The 18,012-nt window shown below is 68.7% G+C and overlaps 3 protein-coding genes across 16 annotated transcripts in view; 2 read left to right on the top strand and 1 right to left on the bottom strand.

The window, feature by feature from the left end:
- The first annotated feature begins 1,393 nt into the window (after window positions 1-1,393).
- Window positions 1,394-10,842, top strand: CBARP (CACN subunit beta associated regulatory protein). Of its 4 annotated transcripts, none has more exons than XM_060181467.1 (9): window positions 1,394-2,489; window positions 3,000-3,320; window positions 3,418-3,482; window positions 7,778-7,946; window positions 8,036-8,186; window positions 8,278-8,418; window positions 8,508-8,712; window positions 8,959-9,085; window positions 9,448-10,842. In XM_060181467.1, the coding sequence occupies exons 1-9, from the start codon at window positions 1,975-1,977 to the stop codon at window positions 10,415-10,417; spliced, it is 2,664 nt and encodes an 887-aa protein (XP_060037450.1). In that variant the 5' UTR covers window positions 1,394-1,974; the 3' UTR covers window positions 10,418-10,842. The 4 variants fall into 4 exon arrangements, with proteins under 4 accessions (XP_060037450.1, XP_060037451.1, XP_060037453.1 ...); XM_060181468.1 differs by having other exon boundaries at window positions 1,960-2,489; window positions 7,820-7,946; XM_060181470.1 differs by lacking the exon at window positions 1,394-2,489 and having other exon boundaries at window positions 3,002-3,112; window positions 3,181-3,320; window positions 7,820-7,946.
- On the bottom strand, window positions 10,712-14,972 carry STK11 (serine/threonine kinase 11). 11 transcript variants are annotated; one of them, XM_060181471.1, is made up of 10 exons: window positions 14,555-14,971; window positions 13,437-13,520; window positions 13,260-13,349; window positions 13,042-13,174; window positions 12,825-12,961; window positions 12,604-12,731; window positions 12,481-12,538; window positions 12,225-12,412; window positions 11,307-11,494; window positions 10,712-11,239 (listed from the first exon to the last, which is right to left on the bottom strand). In XM_060181471.1, exons 1-10 carry the CDS (start codon window positions 14,842-14,844, stop codon window positions 10,829-10,831), a joined length of 1,707 nt encoding a protein of 568 aa, XP_060037454.1. In that variant the 5' UTR covers window positions 14,845-14,971; the 3' UTR covers window positions 10,712-10,828. The 11 variants fall into 11 exon arrangements, with proteins under 11 accessions (XP_060037454.1, XP_060037456.1, XP_060037455.1 ...); XM_060181473.1 differs by having other exon boundaries at window positions 11,319-11,494; XM_060181472.1 differs by having other exon boundaries at window positions 12,225-12,403.
- The window catches only part of LOC132535622 (collagen alpha-1(I) chain-like), a 20,460-nt gene continuing 17,290 nt past the window's right edge, over window positions 14,843-18,012 (top strand). Inside the window, exons 1-3 of the mRNA XM_060182227.1 lie at window positions 14,843-14,917; window positions 15,053-15,919; window positions 15,994-16,154. Of these exons, the coding sequence (XP_060038210.1) occupies window positions 14,843-14,917; window positions 15,053-15,919; window positions 15,994-16,154 (1,103 nt within the window). The remainder of the gene's footprint in view (window positions 14,918-15,052; window positions 15,920-15,993; window positions 16,155-18,012) is intronic.

The following is an 18,012-nucleotide window of genomic DNA, read 5'->3' as shown; positions in this document are numbered from 1 at the left end:
AAACAATGAAGTCACTGTTGTGCGGAGCGGAAGAACGCCCATTATTCTGTCTCAGAACTGGCGTTGCAGGTTCGGGGGCCTGGGGTGGGGGTGACAGGCCAGACAGGAGTCCGATGCTGCTTTAAGCGGCTGAGCTGGGGCGCATTTTATCCACCTTTATAATCCACTGTTCCCCCATGGCCATTCCTCCCTTTTATTATTATTCTTTTTTGTTATTTAAATGATTTCTGGGGGCTGAGCGGTGGCACACCTGGTTGAGTGCACATGTCACAATGCTGGAGGACCTGGGTTCGAGCCCCCAGGCCCCACCCGCAGGGGAAGAGCTTTGCAAGTGGTGAAGCAGGGCTGCAGGGGTCTCTTTCCCTTCTCTACCACCCCCTTCCCTCTCAACTTCTGGCTGTCTCTATCCAATAAATAAAAATAAAAATAAAAAGATTCGTGGGTCCTCCCACACGGCCACGTGTGCACTCTAGCGGGCGCGCACCCACCCACCAGGCCCTGGGCACGATCCTGAGGACAGGCCGCAGCGGCGGGGGCAGCCCCCGAGGGGGGAGGCATCCGCGGCACACAGGTAGGTCTTGCTAGGCTCACGGGTCCCAGAGTGATGCTCTGCTTTCCACTCTTTTTTTCACTGTCTCTCTAATTAAATAAATCTCTTTAGGGGGCTGGGCAGTGGTGCACATGGTTAAGTGCACAAAGGCACAGGTTCAAGCTCCGCTTACAAGTGCTGAAGCAGAGCTGCAGGTCGGGGCCCCCCTCCCTCCCCCCCTTCCTTCCCTCCTTCTGAATTTCTCTGTTTCTATTCAATAAATAAAAAATCTTTAAATATGAAACGTAAGGCAGTCAGTGGCTCACCTGGTTAAGAGCACACACATCGAAGTGCACAAGGACCCAGGTTTGAGTCCCCGGTCCCCACCTGCAGGGGGGAGAGCTTTGCAAGTGGTGAAGCAGGGCTGCAGGGGTCTCCTGTCTTTCTATCATCCACTTGCCTCTCGATTGCTGGCTGTCCTTATGCAATAATTAAGATGATCAAACATTAAAAAGCAAAGAACACCTGACACCTGGCTAGGCACCTCGCCCTGTGCCCCTACGGTTCCGGCCTAAGGGGTGTGCGTGTGAGTGTGCGCGTGTGCGTGCGCGTGTGCCTCCTGTTCCTCCGCACCGCACCCGCAGACGTTCTCTGGCTTCACTCCGCACCTGCAGTGCAGCCCTGTTGCCAGCTCTCCTTAGCCCCCGGGGGTAGATCAGTTGTCACCGGCCGGCTGCGGTGCCCTCCACGGCCGCCAGGGGTCGCCCGCCCCCCGCACACGTGCTGCCGCCCGCCCCCGCGAGCCTCTGACGCGGTGCGCGTGCGCGGGCGGCCCCTGACGTCACCGCAGCCGGCGCAGCCTCGCTCGCTATGCTGACGTCTGCGCCCCGCCCCCGCGCCCCCCTCTCCCGCCACCCGGGCCCCGCCCGGTGACAGCCCCCGCCCGGCCGGCCGGGAGGGACCGTGGGACCCCCAGAGTGTCCGAGGGCCGCGTGTCCCCAGCGAGCCTCCAGCTCCCGCACCCATCGGGAGACCTGACCCCAATTCCCAATGGGCCCCGTCCCCGTGCCGCCAGGCGGGGCACCCCGGGGAGCAGCCCCCGCGCACCCCCGCCTGGCCTGACCCGGGTCCCAGTGGAGGCCTCAGGGGCTCCCCACGCAACGCTTCGCGGGGTCAGGTCCCCCAACCTGAGGGCGGCCCGCCCGCAAGACCCGCACCCCGAACGGCACCCTGGCGCCGTGGCCTGGAGTGGGGGCCCCTCCCCACCGCAGGGGCGCTCTTCGGGGCCAGCTGCCCCCCAACAGGGTCCCCGCCCCCTATCCCCCGGCTGGCTGCGGGCTGCGGGCTGCGGGGCCCGCCCACCCCACCCTGCTTCCCGGGGCGCGCCCCTGGCCCCTTTGCTGGGGTCACCCCCAGTCCTCTGGGCCTCCGGGCTGGGGGTGAGGATGCGACAGGCGGGGGTGCAGGGACCCGCTGCGTCCGTGCGGGCACCCCAGGGAGACGGGGGCGCGGGGGCAGGTGGGAGCGCGTGGCGGGCCGAACCCGGAGCTGGGGGAGGCCCGGAGAGGCCACCCGACCTCCCTCGGTGCCGGGCGGGTGGGGACACTGGCCCGCCACCCGCATCGTGCCCTGTGCGGGAGGGAGGCGGGCGCCCCGGACCCCTGGGACCCGCAGCCGCCCAGGGGGCGCCCCGCCCAGGCCCCGCCTCCCGCCCCCACCGGAAGGCCCGGGAGGCGGCGGCGGGCGCGCGCGGCGGCGGCTGCGGCCGGGACCGGGCGGCACCGGCGGCATCGAGCGGGTCGTTGCGGGCCCGCCGCCAACGCGGTCACGTGCGCGCCCCCTGCGCCCGCCGCCCCCGCCGCGCCGCGCCGCGCGCCCCATTCATAAATTCCCCGCCCGCCGCCGCGCTCGGGCTCGGGGCCGGGGCTCGGGAGCAGCGCCGCCGCCCAGGGCCGCCCAGGTAGGCGAGCGGGTGGGGCGCGGGATGCGGGGCGCGCAGGCCGGGGCCCGGGGTCCGGGACCTAGCCCCGCCGGCGGGAGGGACGGAGCGGGGGTGCGGAGTGCGGCCTGGGGGACCCCCTGCCCACTCCTCCCCGGACTCAGTTTCCCTCGGAGGCCCCGGGGGCGTGATGGCGTCTCCGCCAACAGCCGGGCGGCCGCCGGGGATGCGCCGGCACTCGGTGCTGCGGGGAGGTCACTGCGCTGCCCAGCTCATCCGGCCGCGGCGCCCAGGACACCCCGCTCGCCGGCCCGGGACCCGGGGCCCGGGGCCGCCCGCAGGTGCCCCTCAGCCGTGCCCGCCGCCCCCGCCGCGCTCCCCGGCAACCCGCCCCCCCCCGCGGCCGCGCGTCGCCATGGGAACCGGCTCCCGCCCGCGGGGTCCTCGCCGCGCCCCCGCGGCGACCGGCCGCCCCCGCCTCCCCCCCACCCCGGACCCGGGAGGCGCTGAGCCAGCCCCCTCCCCCTCCAGGCCCGGCCGCCGCCGCCGCCGCCGCCATGCAGCCCACCGCCACCGTGGCCACCGAGGCCGCCACCGCCACCGTGGCCCCGACCGCGACATGGGACAACGCCACGGGGCCCACCGTGAGTGCGGGGCGCGGAGGGGGGCGCGGGGAGGGGCGCCGGCACCCGCCCACCTGCCGCCCCCCCAGGCCGAGCCCGACCCGGCGCTGGACCGCTCGGCGCTGCTGCTGCTGCTGCTGCTCGCGCTGCTAGCGGCCGGCTCGCTCGTCGTGCTGGCGGGCGCGCTGCTGCTGGGCCGCCGCTGCTGGGCCGGGCGCCGCCCGCACAGGTGAGGGGCGCGGGGGCGAGGGAGGAGCGCACAGGAGTCAGGGCGGGGCGCGGGGAGCGGGTTCGAGCCCCGCCCCCACCGCGCCCCTCCCCCCCAGAGCCCTGGAGGAGCTGGAGAAGGGTACTGGCGCCTACCTGGACCCAGGCCCGCACGCCGCCCCAGGTGAGCCCCTGCAGGCCCCCCCTGGCTGCTGTCCGAACAGCCCTACATCCATCCATCCGTGTCCCCCAACACCTGCCTCCATCCGTGTCCACCAACACCTGCCTCCATCCGTATCCCCCAACACCTGTCTCCATCCCTGTCCACCAACACCTACCTCCATCCTTGTCCACACGACACCTGCCTCCATCCGTGTCCCCCAACACCTGCCTCCATCCGTGTCCCCCAACACCTGCCTCCATCCGTGTCCCCCAACACCTGCCTCCATCCGTGTCCCCCAACACCTGCCTCCATCCGTGTCCACCAACACCTGCCTCCATCCTTGTCCACACGACACCTGCCTCCATCCGTGTCCCCCAACACCTGCCTCCATCCGTGTCCCCCAACACCTGCCTCCATCCGTGTCCCCCAACACCTGCCTCCATCCGTGTCCCCCAACACCTGCCTCCATCCGTGTCCCCCAACACCTGCCTCCATCCGTGTCCCCCAACACCTGCCTCCATCCGTGTCCCCCAACACCTGCCTCCATCCGTGTCCCCCAACACCTGCCTCCATCCGTGTCCCCCAACACCTGCCTCCATCCTTGTCCACACGACACCTGCCTCCATCCGTGTCCCCCAACACCTGCCTCCATCCGTGTCCCCCAACACCTGCCTCCATCCGTGTCCACCAACACCTGCCTCCATCCGTGTCCCCCAACACCTGCCTCCATCCGTGTCCCCCAACACCTGCCTCCATCCGTGTCCACACAACACCTGCCTCCATCCGTGTCCCCCAACACCTGCCTCCATCCGTGTCCACCAACACCTGCCTCCATCCGTATCCCCCAACACCTGTCTCCATCCGTGTCCACCAACACCTGCCTCCATCCTTGTCCACACGACACCTGCCTCCATCCGTGTCCACACAACACCTGCCTCCATCCGTGTCCCCCAACACCTGCCTCCATCCGTGTCCCCCAACACCTGTCTCCATCCGTGTCCCCCAACACCTGTCTCCATCCGTGTCCCCCAACACCTGCCTCCATCCGTGTCCACCAACACCTGCCTCCATCCGTGTCCCCCAACACCTGCCTCCATCCGTGTCCACACAACACCTGCCTCCATCCGTGTCCCCCAACACCTGCCTCCATCCGTGTCCCCCAACACCTGCCTCCATCCGTGTCCCCCAACACCTGCCTCCATCCGTGTCCACCAACACCTGCCTCCATCCGTGTCCACACAACACCTGCCTCCATCCGTGTCCCCCAACACCTGCCTCCATCCGTGTCCCCCAACACCTGCCTCCATCCGTGTCCACCAACACCTGCCTCCATCCGTGTCCACACAACACCTGCCTCCATCCGTGTCCACACAACACCTGCCTCCATCCGTGTCCACACAACACCTGCCTCCATCCGTGTCCCCCAACACCTGCCTCCATCCGTGTCCCCCAACACCTGCCTCCATCCGTGTCCCCCAACACCTGCCTCCATCCGTGTCCACCAACACCTGCCTCCATCCGTGTCCACCAACACCTGCCTCCATCCGTATCCCCCAACACCTGCCTCCATCCGTGTCCACCAACACCTGCCTCCATCCTTGTCCACACGACACCTGCCTCCATCCGTGTCCCCCAACACCTGCCTCCATCCGTGTCCCCCAACACCTGCCTCCATCCGTGTCCCCCAACACCTGCCTCCATCCGTGTCCCCCAACACCTGCCTCCATCCGTGTCCCCCAACACCTGCCTCCATCCGTGTCCACCAACACCTGCCTCCATCCGTGTCCCCCAACACCTGCCTCCATCCGTGTCCACACAACACCTGCCTCCATCCGTGTCCCCCAACACCTGCCTCCATCCGTGTCCCCCAACACCTGCCTCCATCCGTGTCCCCCAACACCTGCCTCCATCCGTGTCCCCCAACACCTGTCTCCATCCGTGTCCCCCAACACCTGCCTCCATCCGTGTCCACCAACACCTGCCTCCATCCGTGTCCCCCAACACCTGCCTCCATCCGTGTCCACACAACACCTGCCTCCATCCGTGTCCCCCAACACCTGCCTCCATCCGTGTCCCCCAACACCTGCCTCCATCCGTGTCCACCAACACCTGCCTCCATCCGTATCCCCCAACACCTGCCTCCATCCGTGTCCACCAACACCTGCCTCCATCCTTGTCCACACGACACCTGCCTCCATCCGTGTCCCCCAACACCTGCCTCCATCCGTGTCCCCCAACACCTGCCTCCATCCGTGTCCCCCAACACCTGCCTCCATCCGTGTCCCCCAACACCTGCCTCCATCCGTGTCCACCAACACCTGCCTCCATCCGTGTCCCCCAACACCTGCCTCCATCCGTGTCCACACAACACCTGCCTCCATCCGTGTCCCCCAACACCTGCCTCCATCCGTGTCCACCAACACCTGCCTCCATCCGTATCCCCCAACACCTGTCTCCATCCGTGTCCACCAACACCTGCCTCCATCCTTGTCCACACGACACCTGCCTCCATCCGTGTCCCCCAACACCTGCCTCCATCCGTGTCCCCCAACACCTGCCTCCATCCGTGTCCCCCAACACCTGCCTCCATCCGTGTCCACCAACACCTGCCTCCATCCTTGTCCACACGACACCTGCCTCCATCCGTGTCCCCCAACACCTGCCTCCATCCGTGTCCCCCAACACCTGCCTCCATCCGTGTCCCCCAACACCTGCCTCCATCCTTGTCCCCCAACACCTGCCTCCATCCGTGTCCCCCAACACCTGCCTCCATCCGTGTCCATACAACACCTGCCTCCATCCGTGTCCACACAACACCTGTCTCCATCCGTGTCCACACAACACCTGCCTCCATCCGTGTCCACACAACACCTGCCTCCATCCGTGTCCCCCAACACCTGCCTCCATCCTTGTCCACACGACACCTGCCTCCATCCGAGTCCCCCAACACCTGCCTCCATCCGTGTCCCCCAACACCTGCCTCCATCCGTGTCCCCCAACACCTGCCTCCATCCGTGTCCACCAACACCTGCCTCCATCCGTGTCCCCCAACACCTGCCTCCATCCGTGTCCACACAACACCTGCCTCCATCCGTGTCCCCCAACACCTGCCTCCATCCGTGTCCCCCAACACCTGCCTCCATCCGTGTCCCCCAACACCTGCCTCCATCCGTGTCCCCCAACACCTGTCTCCATCCGTGTCCCCCAACACCTGCCTCCATCCGTGTCCACCAACACCTGCCTCCATCCGTGTCCCCCAACACCTGCCTCCATCCGTGTCCACACAACACCTGCCTCCATCCGTGTCCCCCAACACCTGCCTCCATCCGTGTCCCCCAACACCTGCCTCCATCCGTGTCCACCAACACCTGCCTCCATCCGTATCCCCCAACACCTGCCTCCATCCGTGTCCACCAACACCTGCCTCCATCCTTGTCCACACGACACCTGCCTCCATCCGTGTCCCCCAACACCTGCCTCCATCCGTGTCCCCCAACACCTGCCTCCATCCGTGTCCCCCAACACCTGCCTCCATCCGTGTCCCCCAACACCTGCCTCCATCCGTGTCCACCAACACCTGCCTCCATCCGTGTCCCCCAACACCTGCCTCCATCCGTGTCCACACAACACCTGCCTCCATCCGTGTCCCCCAACACCTGCCTCCATCCGTGTCCACCAACACCTGCCTCCATCCGTATCCCCCAACACCTGTCTCCATCCGTGTCCACCAACACCTGCCTCCATCCTTGTCCACACGACACCTGCCTCCATCCGTGTCCCCCAACACCTGCCTCCATCCGTGTCCCCCAACACCTGCCTCCATCCGTGTCCCCCAACACCTGCCTCCATCCGTGTCCACCAACACCTGCCTCCATCCTTGTCCACACGACACCTGCCTCCATCCGTGTCCCCCAACACCTGCCTCCATCCGTGTCCCCCAACACCTGCCTCCATCCGTGTCCCCCAACACCTGCCTCCATCCTTGTCCCCCAACACCTGCCTCCATCCGTGTCCCCCAACACCTGCCTCCATCCGTGTCCATACAACACCTGCCTCCATCCGTGTCCACACAACACCTGTCTCCATCCGTGTCCACACAACACCTGCCTCCATCCGTGTCCACACAACACCTGCCTCCATCCGTGTCCCCCAACACCTGCCTCCATCCTTGTCCACACGACACCTGCCTCCATCCGAGTCCCCCAACACCTGCCTCCATCCGTGTCCCCCAACACCTGCCTCCATCCGTGTCCCCCAACACCTGCCTCCATCTGTGTCCCCCAACACCTGGCCGCCTGCCCCGGTCTCCCGACCAGCTACCCGGCACGCACCCGCATCCGCCCACTGTGTCCTGGCAGAGCCAGAGTGCCCCGAGGACGCGGAGACCGAGCGCTTCCTGTCCACCAGCAGCACTGGGCGCCGCGTGTCTTTCAACGAGGCCGCCCTGTTCGAGCAGGGCCACAAGGCGCAGGACAAGGGCCGCCGGTGAGGCGATGGGCGGGCGAGGCCTGGGGGGGGTTCTGCCGGCCCACCTGGACCCGCACCACTGGCTGGCCACTCCGCCCGCTCGGCAGGTACACCTTGACAGAGGGCGACTTCCACCACCTGAAGAAGGCCCGTCTCAGTCACCTGCACCTGCCGCCCCTGAAGATCGTCACCATCCACGAGTGTGACCCCGGAGAGGCCGCACCCCACGCCGCAGCCCCGCCCAAGGCCATCTTCCAGGTGAGGGGGCGTCGGCCGGGGGGGGCCGGGGGCCGGCCTGGAGCTCTTTGACCTGTCGCTGCTTCTTCCTCCTCCGCCCTGCTGGCCACAGCCCGCGGGCAAGGCCCTCACCGGCCGCTCCGGGGGCCCCAGCTCCGCCCTGCCAGGTGACCCCTACAACTCTGCCGCGGGCAGCAGCACCGACGTGCACGTCAGCCCCTCGGCGTCCAGCGGCTCCGGCGACGCCTCCTCGGTGAGGCTCCCCCGCCCCCGGCCCCCAGCGACACCCGGCCAGCACCTGGCACCCGGCCCGAGGCCCTGAGATGCTCTCTCCCCACCCAGCTGGACTCGGCCCGGAGCCGCAAACCTGGTGGGCCGGGGGCCTCGGGGCCCGGGGAGGGGAGCCCCAGCGCGGGCGCGGGGCCCGTCCTGCAGTTCTTCACGCGGCTGCGGCGCCACGCCAGCCTGGACGGCGCCAGCCCCTACTTCAGGGTCAAGAAGTGGAAGCTGGAGGCCAGCCAGCGGGCCTCCAGCCTGGACACACGGGGTGAGCCCCGGGGGACAGGGGGGCATCTGACGGCTAGGAAAACCCTTCTCGCCTCCCATCCAGAGGGCCAGGGGTCTCCTGCCTGAATCTGAAGGGGGGCCGGGGTGGGGATGAGCTTGCAGGGTGGGAGCGGACACCGGTGCCCAGGACCTGTTTGCTGTGTCTGCGCCCCAGCCACGGGGGTGTGTCATGGGGGCCCAGGGCCGTGAGGCGCTCCCAGCACCCAAGGCTGCGACCTACCCCTAGGCTCCCCAAAGCGCCACCATTTCCAGCGGCAGCGAGCGGCCAGCGAGAGCACGGAGCCCGAGGGGGACACGCTCAAGTACATCCGAGGCCTCCCGGCCCCCGCCGGCCCGGCCCCCGCGCTCCGCAGGTATCTCTCAGTAGATAGAGGTGCTAGGGCCCCTCGGGCCGCCCCCACCCGCCCCCTCTAGGTGGCCTAGGAGACCCTTCCAGCCTGGACCAGCGGAGGCCAGGAATGCTGGGTAAGGAAGGGCAGGTTGGGCAGAACGGGGGTCAGAACTGGGGTGTGGGTCTACCCTGCAGGCCCCTGCACCCAGGCGGGGTGGGGGACCCATGAGGCAGCTCCTGTTAACTCGGCATTCCTGGGGGGGGGGGGGGCAGCCCTCCGGGCTCTAGAGCAGTGGGGATGGGGCGTAGGCACTCGGCGCCGGGAGAGGGCCGCCCTCCAAGTCCAGGACGGCCGGACCCTGACGGCCACCGTCCGCCCCGTAGGCTAGTGTCGGCGGAGGCGGGAGCCGCGGGGGGAGCCAGCCCCGAGTTTCCCCCCGACAGCGGTGGCCTGGGGTTGGAGCCGCAGGCACGGCAGGAGGAGTCTGAGGACGGCGAGCGGGAGGCGGGCCCCGAGCCCCCCCAGACCCCGGTGCAGGACATCTGGAGCCTTCGTGCCTCGCTGGAGCTGCACGCCGCCTCCTCCGACCACAGCAGCAGTGGCAACGACCGTGACTCGGTGCGCAGCGCCGACAGCTCCGGCTCCGGCGGTCCGGCGCCTGCCTTCCCGCCCGCCTCACCTCCCGCCCCACCCCTGCCGCGCACCACAGGCCCCGAGGGCGACACGGGGCCCCGCCGCCTGCTGCAGATGGACAGCGGCTACGCCAGCATCGAGGGCCGGGGCGCGGGCGAGGACGGGCCCCTGGGCGCCCCCGACCGGCGCTGCTCCGTGCCCGACACCCCCGCGCCGCCCAGCAGCCCCCACGCCTGGCCCCGCCGCCCGCGCCGCGACTACAGCGTGGACGAGAAGACCGACGCCCTCTTCCACGAGTTCCTGCGCCACGACCCGCACTTCGATGGCGCCCCGCAGCCGCGCCACCGCGCGCGCGCCCACCCGCACCCCCGCAAGCAGTGGCCGCGCGGCCGGCAGCACAGCGACCCGGGGGCTCGCCCCGCCGCCCCTCCTGGGGCCCCCCGCGCCTCCCGCGCGCCCCTGCGCCGCGGCGACAGCGTCGACTGCCCGCCCGACGGCCGCCTGCCCGACGACCCCGCGGGGGCCACCATCACAGTGATCGAGGAGGAGCCGGGCGGGGGCTGCCCGGGCGCGGGGCCCCGAGAGCCGCTGCTGGACAAGCTGGCCGTGCGCCTGGACGACTCCATGTTCCCCGCACGCCTTGGGGCGCCCGCTGCGGCACCTGCACCCGCACTGGCCGTGGCGCCCGCGCCCACATCTCCGGACCACAGCCCGGCCTAGCCAGCAGTTCCTGCCCTCCCGGGATGGCACCAGCGCACAGGGTACCTGGGGTCGCACGCACAACCATGGGAGACCCATTCCAGGACCACGGAGGACCCGGCCAACTAGCGAGTACAGGCTCGGACCCAGGCCCAGGGCAGCCTGCCCCGACCTCGGAGCTGCTACCTCGGGGCAGTGCTCAGACACAGCCCACGCCGCCGCCCCTCCGAGCAATAACCGCCGCCCGCCCTGCCCCGCATGCCGGCGCCCCGCCCCTGCCGCCCTGGACTTGAGGGCGGCCACCCAGGCCCAGGCTCTGAAGGCCCAGGTCCCAGCCCCAGCTTTATTTATTGCCAAAAGCCCAGCAGCCGTGCTCCGCAGCTTCACGCTGGCCCCTGGGCTGCGTGTTCGGTTCCCGGTTGAGATAAATATTTACCGCACACTCAGCCTGCGTGCCTTCTCTGGGAGTGCCTCACCACCACAACTCAAATCCACCTGTTTTATTTTTTTTCTTAAAAAAAAAAAAAAAAAAGGGAGAAAACCCCAAACAAACAGAAGGTGGCCACGGGCTGGACGCCGGCCATGCAGCACCGGCGGGCTTCCTGGAGGCGATGACAGACGGGGACCAGTGTGTAGGAGTAAAGTGCGTTGTGGTGGCTGCCCAGCCTGGGCCGCCTCCTCCAGGCGCCGGCTCAGCTCAGGATTGCGAAGTCCGCAGGGAGCCCCGTGCGCGGGTGGCCCCGCTGTCCCCAGCCCTGTCCTCGGGGACCCCGGGCGACCTCCCAGGATGGGGGTGGGCCACGGCTGATGAAAGTACAGCTGGCCTGGGCACCTGGATCGGGGCTGGAGGGGCGGCCTGTCAGCACCCGGCCTGCAGCGTGCCCCCGCCCCAGCCGACCACAAGGCCCACCTGTGCCCTCACTGCTGCTTGCAGGCCGACAGGCGGCGGATCCTGCTTCCGGCCGAGCAGGCCTTGCGAGCGCCGTGGGCGCTGGGCCGCCGCTCCTTGGGCCTGGCGCTCGGTGGGGCCTCTGTGCCATTCAGACACACGGCCTTGGGCAGGGTGCCCCGGCTCTGTGCAGCGCCCTCCTCTGGGACCTGTCCTGGGCGAGAGGACCGGCAGGCTGGCGGGGCCGCGCCCCGCGCCAGGGCGGCTCGCCGAGGAGGCCTCTCCGGCCCAGGTTTCGGGCAGCACCCTGGGCCCCTCCCTGTCCTTGGGCACAGTGGGGATGACCTCCTCGGGACCGGGCGCGCACCCTCAGCCCCGCACCCGACCCAGAACAGGGACCTAGCGCAGCCCCACCCAAGGCTGCTGGCACCCTCACTGTGCAGACCTCGGGCCTGCCCCACCAGGGTCTCAAGGCAGCGAACCTGGCGCTCCCAGACCCTCGGAGACCCCAACGCAAGGCATCTGCAGCCAGTGCCCTGAGTTTCGAATCCGACCCCGGCCAGCAGGCCGAGGCGCGCAAAAGGAAGCAGGACCGCGGAGGCTCTGGCAAAGCTTTATGAGGCGCGGCCTGAGCCCCAGGAGGGGCGGGCGAGGGCTAGGGGTCCCCCGTGGGGTCCCCCGGCAGCCCCGCCGAGTCCAGTGCGGAGCGCGCCGAGCCCTGGCTGTGCTGCGAGTCCCCGTCCTCGCTACCGCCCTCCTCTGGGCCACCTGAGGAGGTAAGGCGGCAGTCAGGGCCGCCCCCCTAGCCCAGCAGTGTGGGCGGTGCAGGAGGGGACCCCCACCCAGAGCTCAGACCAGGTGACCCCACGTGACGCGGGCCCCCACCCCTCAGCCCCATGTGACGCGGCCCCCGCCCCGCGGCCGCCCCTCGGCCCTCACCGGGCACCGTGAAGTCCTGAGTGTAGATGATGCCGTCCTGCAGGTCGGACAGGTCGTCTTCGTCGTCACCGTGGTGCAGATCCGCCAGGTAGGGCACCACTGTCATGCCCCGCCAACGGTCCTGCCCGTCGGCGCTGGGCGGTATGGGCACGGGCTCCTCGGCCGGCGGGTGCTTCTTCCTGAACCAGCTGCCGGGCGGGCGGTCAGTGCTGCCGCGCCGGCCCCCCCACGCCCGCGGCCCGCGGCCCGGCCTCACCTGTGCTGGCGGATCTGCTGCAGCGAGAACCTGCGCGCCGGCTCGTACTGCAGCATCCCTGCGGAGAACCCACAGCTGGGACGCGCCCCTGGGGCCCCCCCGCCGCCCGCCCTGCGGCCTCACCTCTCAGCAGGTCGGACAGCGGCGGCCCGCAGTCGCCGGGGATGGTGTAGTCGCCCTTGCTGATGTTCTCGAACAGCTTGTAAATGTTGTCCCCCTCGAAGGGGTACAGGCCCGTCGTGATGTTGTAGCTGCGGCCCAAGGCGGCGCGGTGAGCGGCCAGGGGCCGGAGGGGTGGACCGCCCCGCCCCCGCCCCGGGGAGGGGAGAGGAAGGCGCACTCACAGCGTCACCCCGGCTGACCAGATGTCCACCTTGAAGCCAGAGAAGGTGTCCAGGCCGTTGGCGATCTCGGGGGGCTGGAAGGCCGGGGAGCCCTGGCTGGTGCGGCAGGTGTCGTCCTCCGCAAAGGGGTGCAGGGCCTGCGGGGAGCAGGGAGCAGGGTCGGCGCGGGCAAGGCGGAGGGGGGGGGGGCGGGCGGGCGAGCAGGGCAGGGGCACACCTCGGCCACGCCCAAGTCCGAGATCTTGAGCGTGCCGGCCGTGGTGAGCAGCAGGTTGCCGGGCTTGATGTCCTTGTGCACGATGCCCTGGCTGTGCAGGTACTCCAGCCCGTCCACCAGCTGGCAGAAGTACCTGCGGGCGGGGCCGGGCTGAGCGGCGGCCGGGCTGAGCGGCGGGTGGGCGGGGCGGGGCGGGGCGGGGCGGGAGAGGGGCTCACCCGTGGGCCTGGCACACCGGGAAGCGCTTCTCGGGCACGCTGTCCAGCATCTCCTGCATGCCGCACACGCAGTACTCCATCACCATATACGTGCGCCGCTAAGGAAGAGCTGCGCCCGCTGGCCCGCCCCGCCCCTCCCCAGGCCCCGCCCCTCCCCAGGCCCCGCCCCCAGGATATATCTTCTGCTTCTCCTCGTTGTACAGCACATCCACCAGCTGGATGACGTTCTTATGGCGTAAGCGGCGCAGCAGCTGGATCTCCCTGGGGTGAGGGTAGGGGGCGGGGGTCAGGCCGGAGCCTCGGGGTGTCACCGTCCCCTCCTCGCTTCGGCGTGGGTGTCCCTCTACCCGCTATAAATGGGCGGAAACCTCCGGGCCCAGGCCAGCTCCAGTCTCGGCGGTGCGGCCAGGCCGTTGCTCTCTATAAATAACCGGGGGGAAGGGCCTTCCCTGCCCGGGGCCGGCGGGGCACTGCAGCGAGGACGGGGAGGGCCTCCCGTCTGCGCCCTGCGCCCTGGCGCCCCTTTTGGCCCTAGGTCGCACGACGGTTCCCCGCCCCCCACCCCAGAGCACACCCCGGTAAGAAAAGGAAGGAACCGGAGCCTGTGGCAACCCCGAGCAGGTTCTGTGCAACCCTCAAGGCGCTTTCTGGGACTTCCCGGTGCAGAGCCGTCCCGGTCCGGCAGGGCAGGGCAGGGGCCCAGGGTGCCGGCTGGGTCTGCAGCAGGGCACCGCCAGGCCAGGGGCTCCCGGGCCGCGCTGAGGTCACGCTCTGCACTGACTTTGGACAGGGACGCGGGGTGGCCGCGCCCCCACCTCCACCTCCACCTCCACCTCCACCTGCCGGGCCGGGGGTGGCGGGGGCAGCCCCAGAGAGGTGGAGTGGAGGGAGCCTTGCCGGCCCCGGGGAGGGACAGGCCACTCACCCCGGGCCAGGTCTGCCGGGGAGAAAGCCGCTCGAGGGGGCCCTGCCTGCCCACCCCCTGGGCCCCAGGCCCCGTTCCCCGCAGGGGGGTGACAGCGGGACGCCCACCGGGGTCCCCGAGCCCCCCCTTCCCCCGGGAGAGTGAAAGCTGATCCCAACAACTCCCGCCCGTCCAAGGTCACGCCCGCCCGCCGGCCGGCCGGCCGGATAAGCCCTCTGGAGCCGAGCCCCGGCCGGCGGGCGGGCGATAAGGCCGTGCAGGTCCCCGCCCGCCGCCGCCGCGCCCAGACACCGGGCGCCCCTCAGGCGTGCAGGCCCGGGAGCCCAGTCGCGCCCCTCCCCGTGGAGGTCAGCGGCGGCCGGCCACTCACTTCTTGACGTTCGCCTCGCCGTTGGGGATACGCCGCAGCTTCTTCTTCTTGAGAATCTTGACGGCGCGGCGGCACAGGGTGTCCGAGTCCAGCACCTCCTTCACCTTCCCGTACGAGCCCTCGCCCAGCAGGTCCCCCATCAGGTACTTGCCGATGAGCTTGGCCCGCTTGCGGCGCGGCTGGTAGATGACCTCGGTGGAGTCGATGCGGTGGATGAAGGTGTCCATGCCCACCGACATGAGCTCGCCCTCGGGGAACAGGCCCAGCGCCGGCGGCTCGGCCACCTCCATGCCGCCGCCGCCGCCGCCGCCCCCGGGGACGGGCCTCCCCGGTGTCCCCCTCTCCGCAGCCCCTTGTCCCCCGGTAAAAACCAAGCCAGTCAAACACCCTTCCCCCCGCCCCACCCCACAAAAGAGAAATGAAAAAAGTCAAAAATAAAAAAGAAACACAAGAAGAAAAAGCAGCAGAGCAGAAGCCCCGGGGGCGATTGTCCTGCAGAGGGTCCCCGAGGCCCCCGACGGGACTCGGGAGTCTTCGGGGGGGTCCCCGATGGGAGCCCCCCCGAGGGCCCCGGGACGGGTGTGCAGGGGTTCCTGGGTGTCCGGGCGGGTTTCGGGGATCCCCGCGGGCGTCAAGGGTCTCCGCGGATGCCGGGGTCGCCGGGCGGGTTCCCGGGGGTCGCCGAGGCCGCCCGGCGGGGTTTCGGGCTTCGCCGAGGGCTCCGGGCGGGTGGCGGGAGGCTGCGAGCGATCCGGGGCGCTAGGTCATCGTCCGGGGCTCCGAGGCCGCTGGCTCCCGGCGGGGCCGGCCATCCCCAGCGGACCGGGCTCGCGGGCCGGCCGGGCCGGGCGGGTGGGCTCGGGGGTCCGGGGGACGGCCCGGAAGCGACCCCGCCCGGCCGGGGCCCCCGAGCGAGCGGCCGGCCCGCGCCCTCAACGGCCGGCGGCGCGGGGGGCGGGCGCGCGCGAGGCGGGCGGGGCGGCGCGGGGCCCCCGCCCATGCAAGACCCCCCGGGCCTCCTGGCCGCCGCCTCCGCCGCTGCCTCACGGGCGGGCGCCCCGGGTCGCCTGTCGCTTCCGCGCCGCGCACGCCGCCGCCATCTTGTTTACCGCCCTGCGCCGCCGCGCGCCCCGACGCACGGCCCGCCGCGGCCCCGCCCCCCGCCGCCAACGTGCCCGCCCGTTGGTCCCTGAGCGCCCCGCCTCCCCACGGGCCGCCGTCTCCCATTGGCTCGTGCTGCGTGTCCTGAGAGGTGATTGGCCGGCGCTGGGCCCCGCCCCCGGCCCGCTGTTATTGGCCTGGACTGACGTCCATCTGGGACAGGGGGGCGGGGCCGCGCGGGTGCGACTCCGAGAGGCCCTCGGGGTATGCCCGCCACCTCGGACAGGTGGAGCACGGACCCGCCCCCGCCGGCCGCGCTCTCTCATTGGTCCAGCCAGGCGGGAGGCGGAGACTCCCAGGCGGCGGCGGCCAGAGGTCGGAAAGTGGCCAAGTGCGTGCGGGTCCGCCTGGGGCGCTCCTGGGTGCGCAGCTGCGCCCTCGCTGCCGCGGGCGTCCGGCCTTTGGGAGGACGACGGCAGAGACCGGCCGAGTGGACGCAGTGGAGGACCCTGCCCCATGGGACTGCCTTCCTCCGCTTTTTCTTGTTGTTGTTGTTGTTGTTGTTGTTGTTCTAATATCTTCTTTATTTACCACCTAGGAGAGAGAGAGAGATGCAGACAGGTACTGCTGGGGGCTGAGCCTGGATCGCAGGGCCTGTAGTGGGAGAGCTCTGCTGTCCTTTTTAATGTATTCTACTTTATTTACAATCTTCCTTTTTTGTTGTCGCCCTTGTTGTTTATCGTTGTTGTCATTATTGCTCTTGTCGCCGTTGGATAGGACAGAGAGAAAGGGAGAGAGGAGGGGAAGACAGAGAGGGGGAGAGACAGACAGACACCTGCAGGGCCGGGGGCGCAAACCGGGATCCTTGGGCTTCGCCCCACGCGCGCTTAATCCACTTCGCCACTTCCCGGCTCCCTACTTTCCTTTTTTAAAAATATTTTTTTATCTTTACTCATTTACTTATTATTGGATAGAGACAGAGAAATAGAGAGGGAGAGAGACAGCTGCAGCCCTGCAAAGCTTTCCCCCTGCAGGCGGGGGCGGGGGGGGGGGGGGGGCTCGGGGGAGCGGCTCGAACCTGCATCTTGTGCTGTGTGGGCTTTACTGTATTTGTTATTTACTTATTGGGGAGAGACAGAAATCTAGACGGAAGGGGAGAGAGAGAGAGACCTACAGCAGAGCTGCTGCACCCTTCCTAAAGCTTCCCCCTTGCAGGTGGGGCCTGGGGTTCCAACCGGGGCTCTTTGTCCTTGCACGTTATTTTATCGGATAGAGACAGGGAGAAAGACATGGACCCCCGCAGCCCTGCTCCACCAGTTGTGAAGCTTTCCCCCTGCAGGTGGGGACCAGGGGCTTGAACCCGGGTCCTTGCGCCCTGGACTGTGTGCGCTCGACCAGGTGCGCCGCCGCCGGGCCCCCATCCTGGATCATTATCACCCGCCCTCACCCGGACACGCCCGCAGCCGGCTCCTGTTTATTTGTTTCTTTAAGATTCAGAGCGTCACTCTGGCTCATGCCTCGCGGGGACTGAACTCAGGACCTCACCCCTGAGCGCCGCAGCGCTCTAACCACTGCACCGCCTGCCTCCCAGAGTGAATCAGGGCTGTGCCCCATTGCCCCGGCCGGCCCAGAGTTGTTTCTTTATTTATCATATTGTCCCTCGTTGTTGTTGCTGTTGCTTAAAAATCCGGGGGGGGGGTGTTGCTGGTGCACCTGGTCGCCACCCGCGGGGGGAAAGCTTTGCGACTGGTGAGGCAGGGCGGCAGGCGTCTGTCTCTGTCCCTCTCTGTCTCCTTCTTCCCTCTTGACTTGTGTCTGTCTCCATCCAATAAATAACTTTTTTTAAACTTTCGAATGATTTTAAAAAAAAGATAAATCTTCTAAAAAAAAAAAAAAAAAAGATCCAGTGTGGGGGTGGCTGTCTCATGCACGGGATCCTAGGTTCGATCCCCGGTAGTTCCTGTGCCAAAGTGATGCTTCGCTCGTCCTCTCATCCTCTCGTTCCTGAATACATACATCTTGATATCAAGGAAGCGGCCCTGGAGGCGGCTCAGTGGGAAGGGAGCTCCAGCCGCCCGCCCGGCTTGGTTGTGACTGCCTGAGCGGAAATGCTGAGTGTGAGGGTCACAAGGGCAGGTGTGCCGCCCCGGGCTAAGCGCACACAAGTGCCCAGTGCGGGGACCCCGGGCGGTGGAGCAGGGCTGCGGGTGTCTCTCTGTCCGTCTCTATCTCCCCTCCTCTCTCAGCTTCTCTCTGTCCTATCCAATAACATGGGGACAAAATGACCACCAGGAGCAGCGTGTTCATGGTGCCGACACAGGGACGGGCGGTAGGCGGCCCAGCGGGATAGCTCACGG

This window comes from Erinaceus europaeus, chromosome 23 (genome assembly GCF_950295315.1).
Source record: "Erinaceus europaeus chromosome 23, mEriEur2.1, whole genome shotgun sequence".
NCBI classification, from domain to species: Eukaryota; Metazoa; Chordata; class Mammalia; order Eulipotyphla; family Erinaceidae; genus Erinaceus; species Erinaceus europaeus.
This window is presented reverse-complemented; position numbering and strand designations above follow the sequence as displayed.

Bases quoted from the DNA above. Each gene is read 5' to 3' on its own strand.
- CBARP (XM_060181467.1), top strand. From the start codon at position 1,975: ATGCGACAGGCGGGGGTGCAGGGACCCGCTGCGTCCGTGCGGGCACCC. The intron at 7,947-8,035 runs GTGAGGCGATGG...CCCGCTCGGCAG, and splicing joins GCGCAGGACAAGGGCCGCCG to GTACACCTTGACAGAGGGCG. The intron at 8,419-8,507 runs GTGAGGCTCCCC...CTCCCCACCCAG, and splicing joins GCTCCGGCGACGCCTCCTCG to CTGGACTCGGCCCGGAGCCG.
- STK11 (XM_060181471.1), bottom strand. From the start codon at position 14,844: ATGGAGGTGGCCGAGCCGCCGGCGCTGGGCCTGTTCCCCGAGGGCGAG. The intron at 13,521-14,554 runs GTGAGTGGCCGG...CCCTCACCCCAG, and splicing joins GGCGAGGCGAACGTCAAGAA to GGAGATCCAGCTGCTGCGCC. The intron at 12,539-12,603 runs GTGAGGCCGCAG...GGTTCTCCGCAG, and splicing joins GCTGTCCGACCTGCTGAGAG to GGATGCTGCAGTACGAGCCG.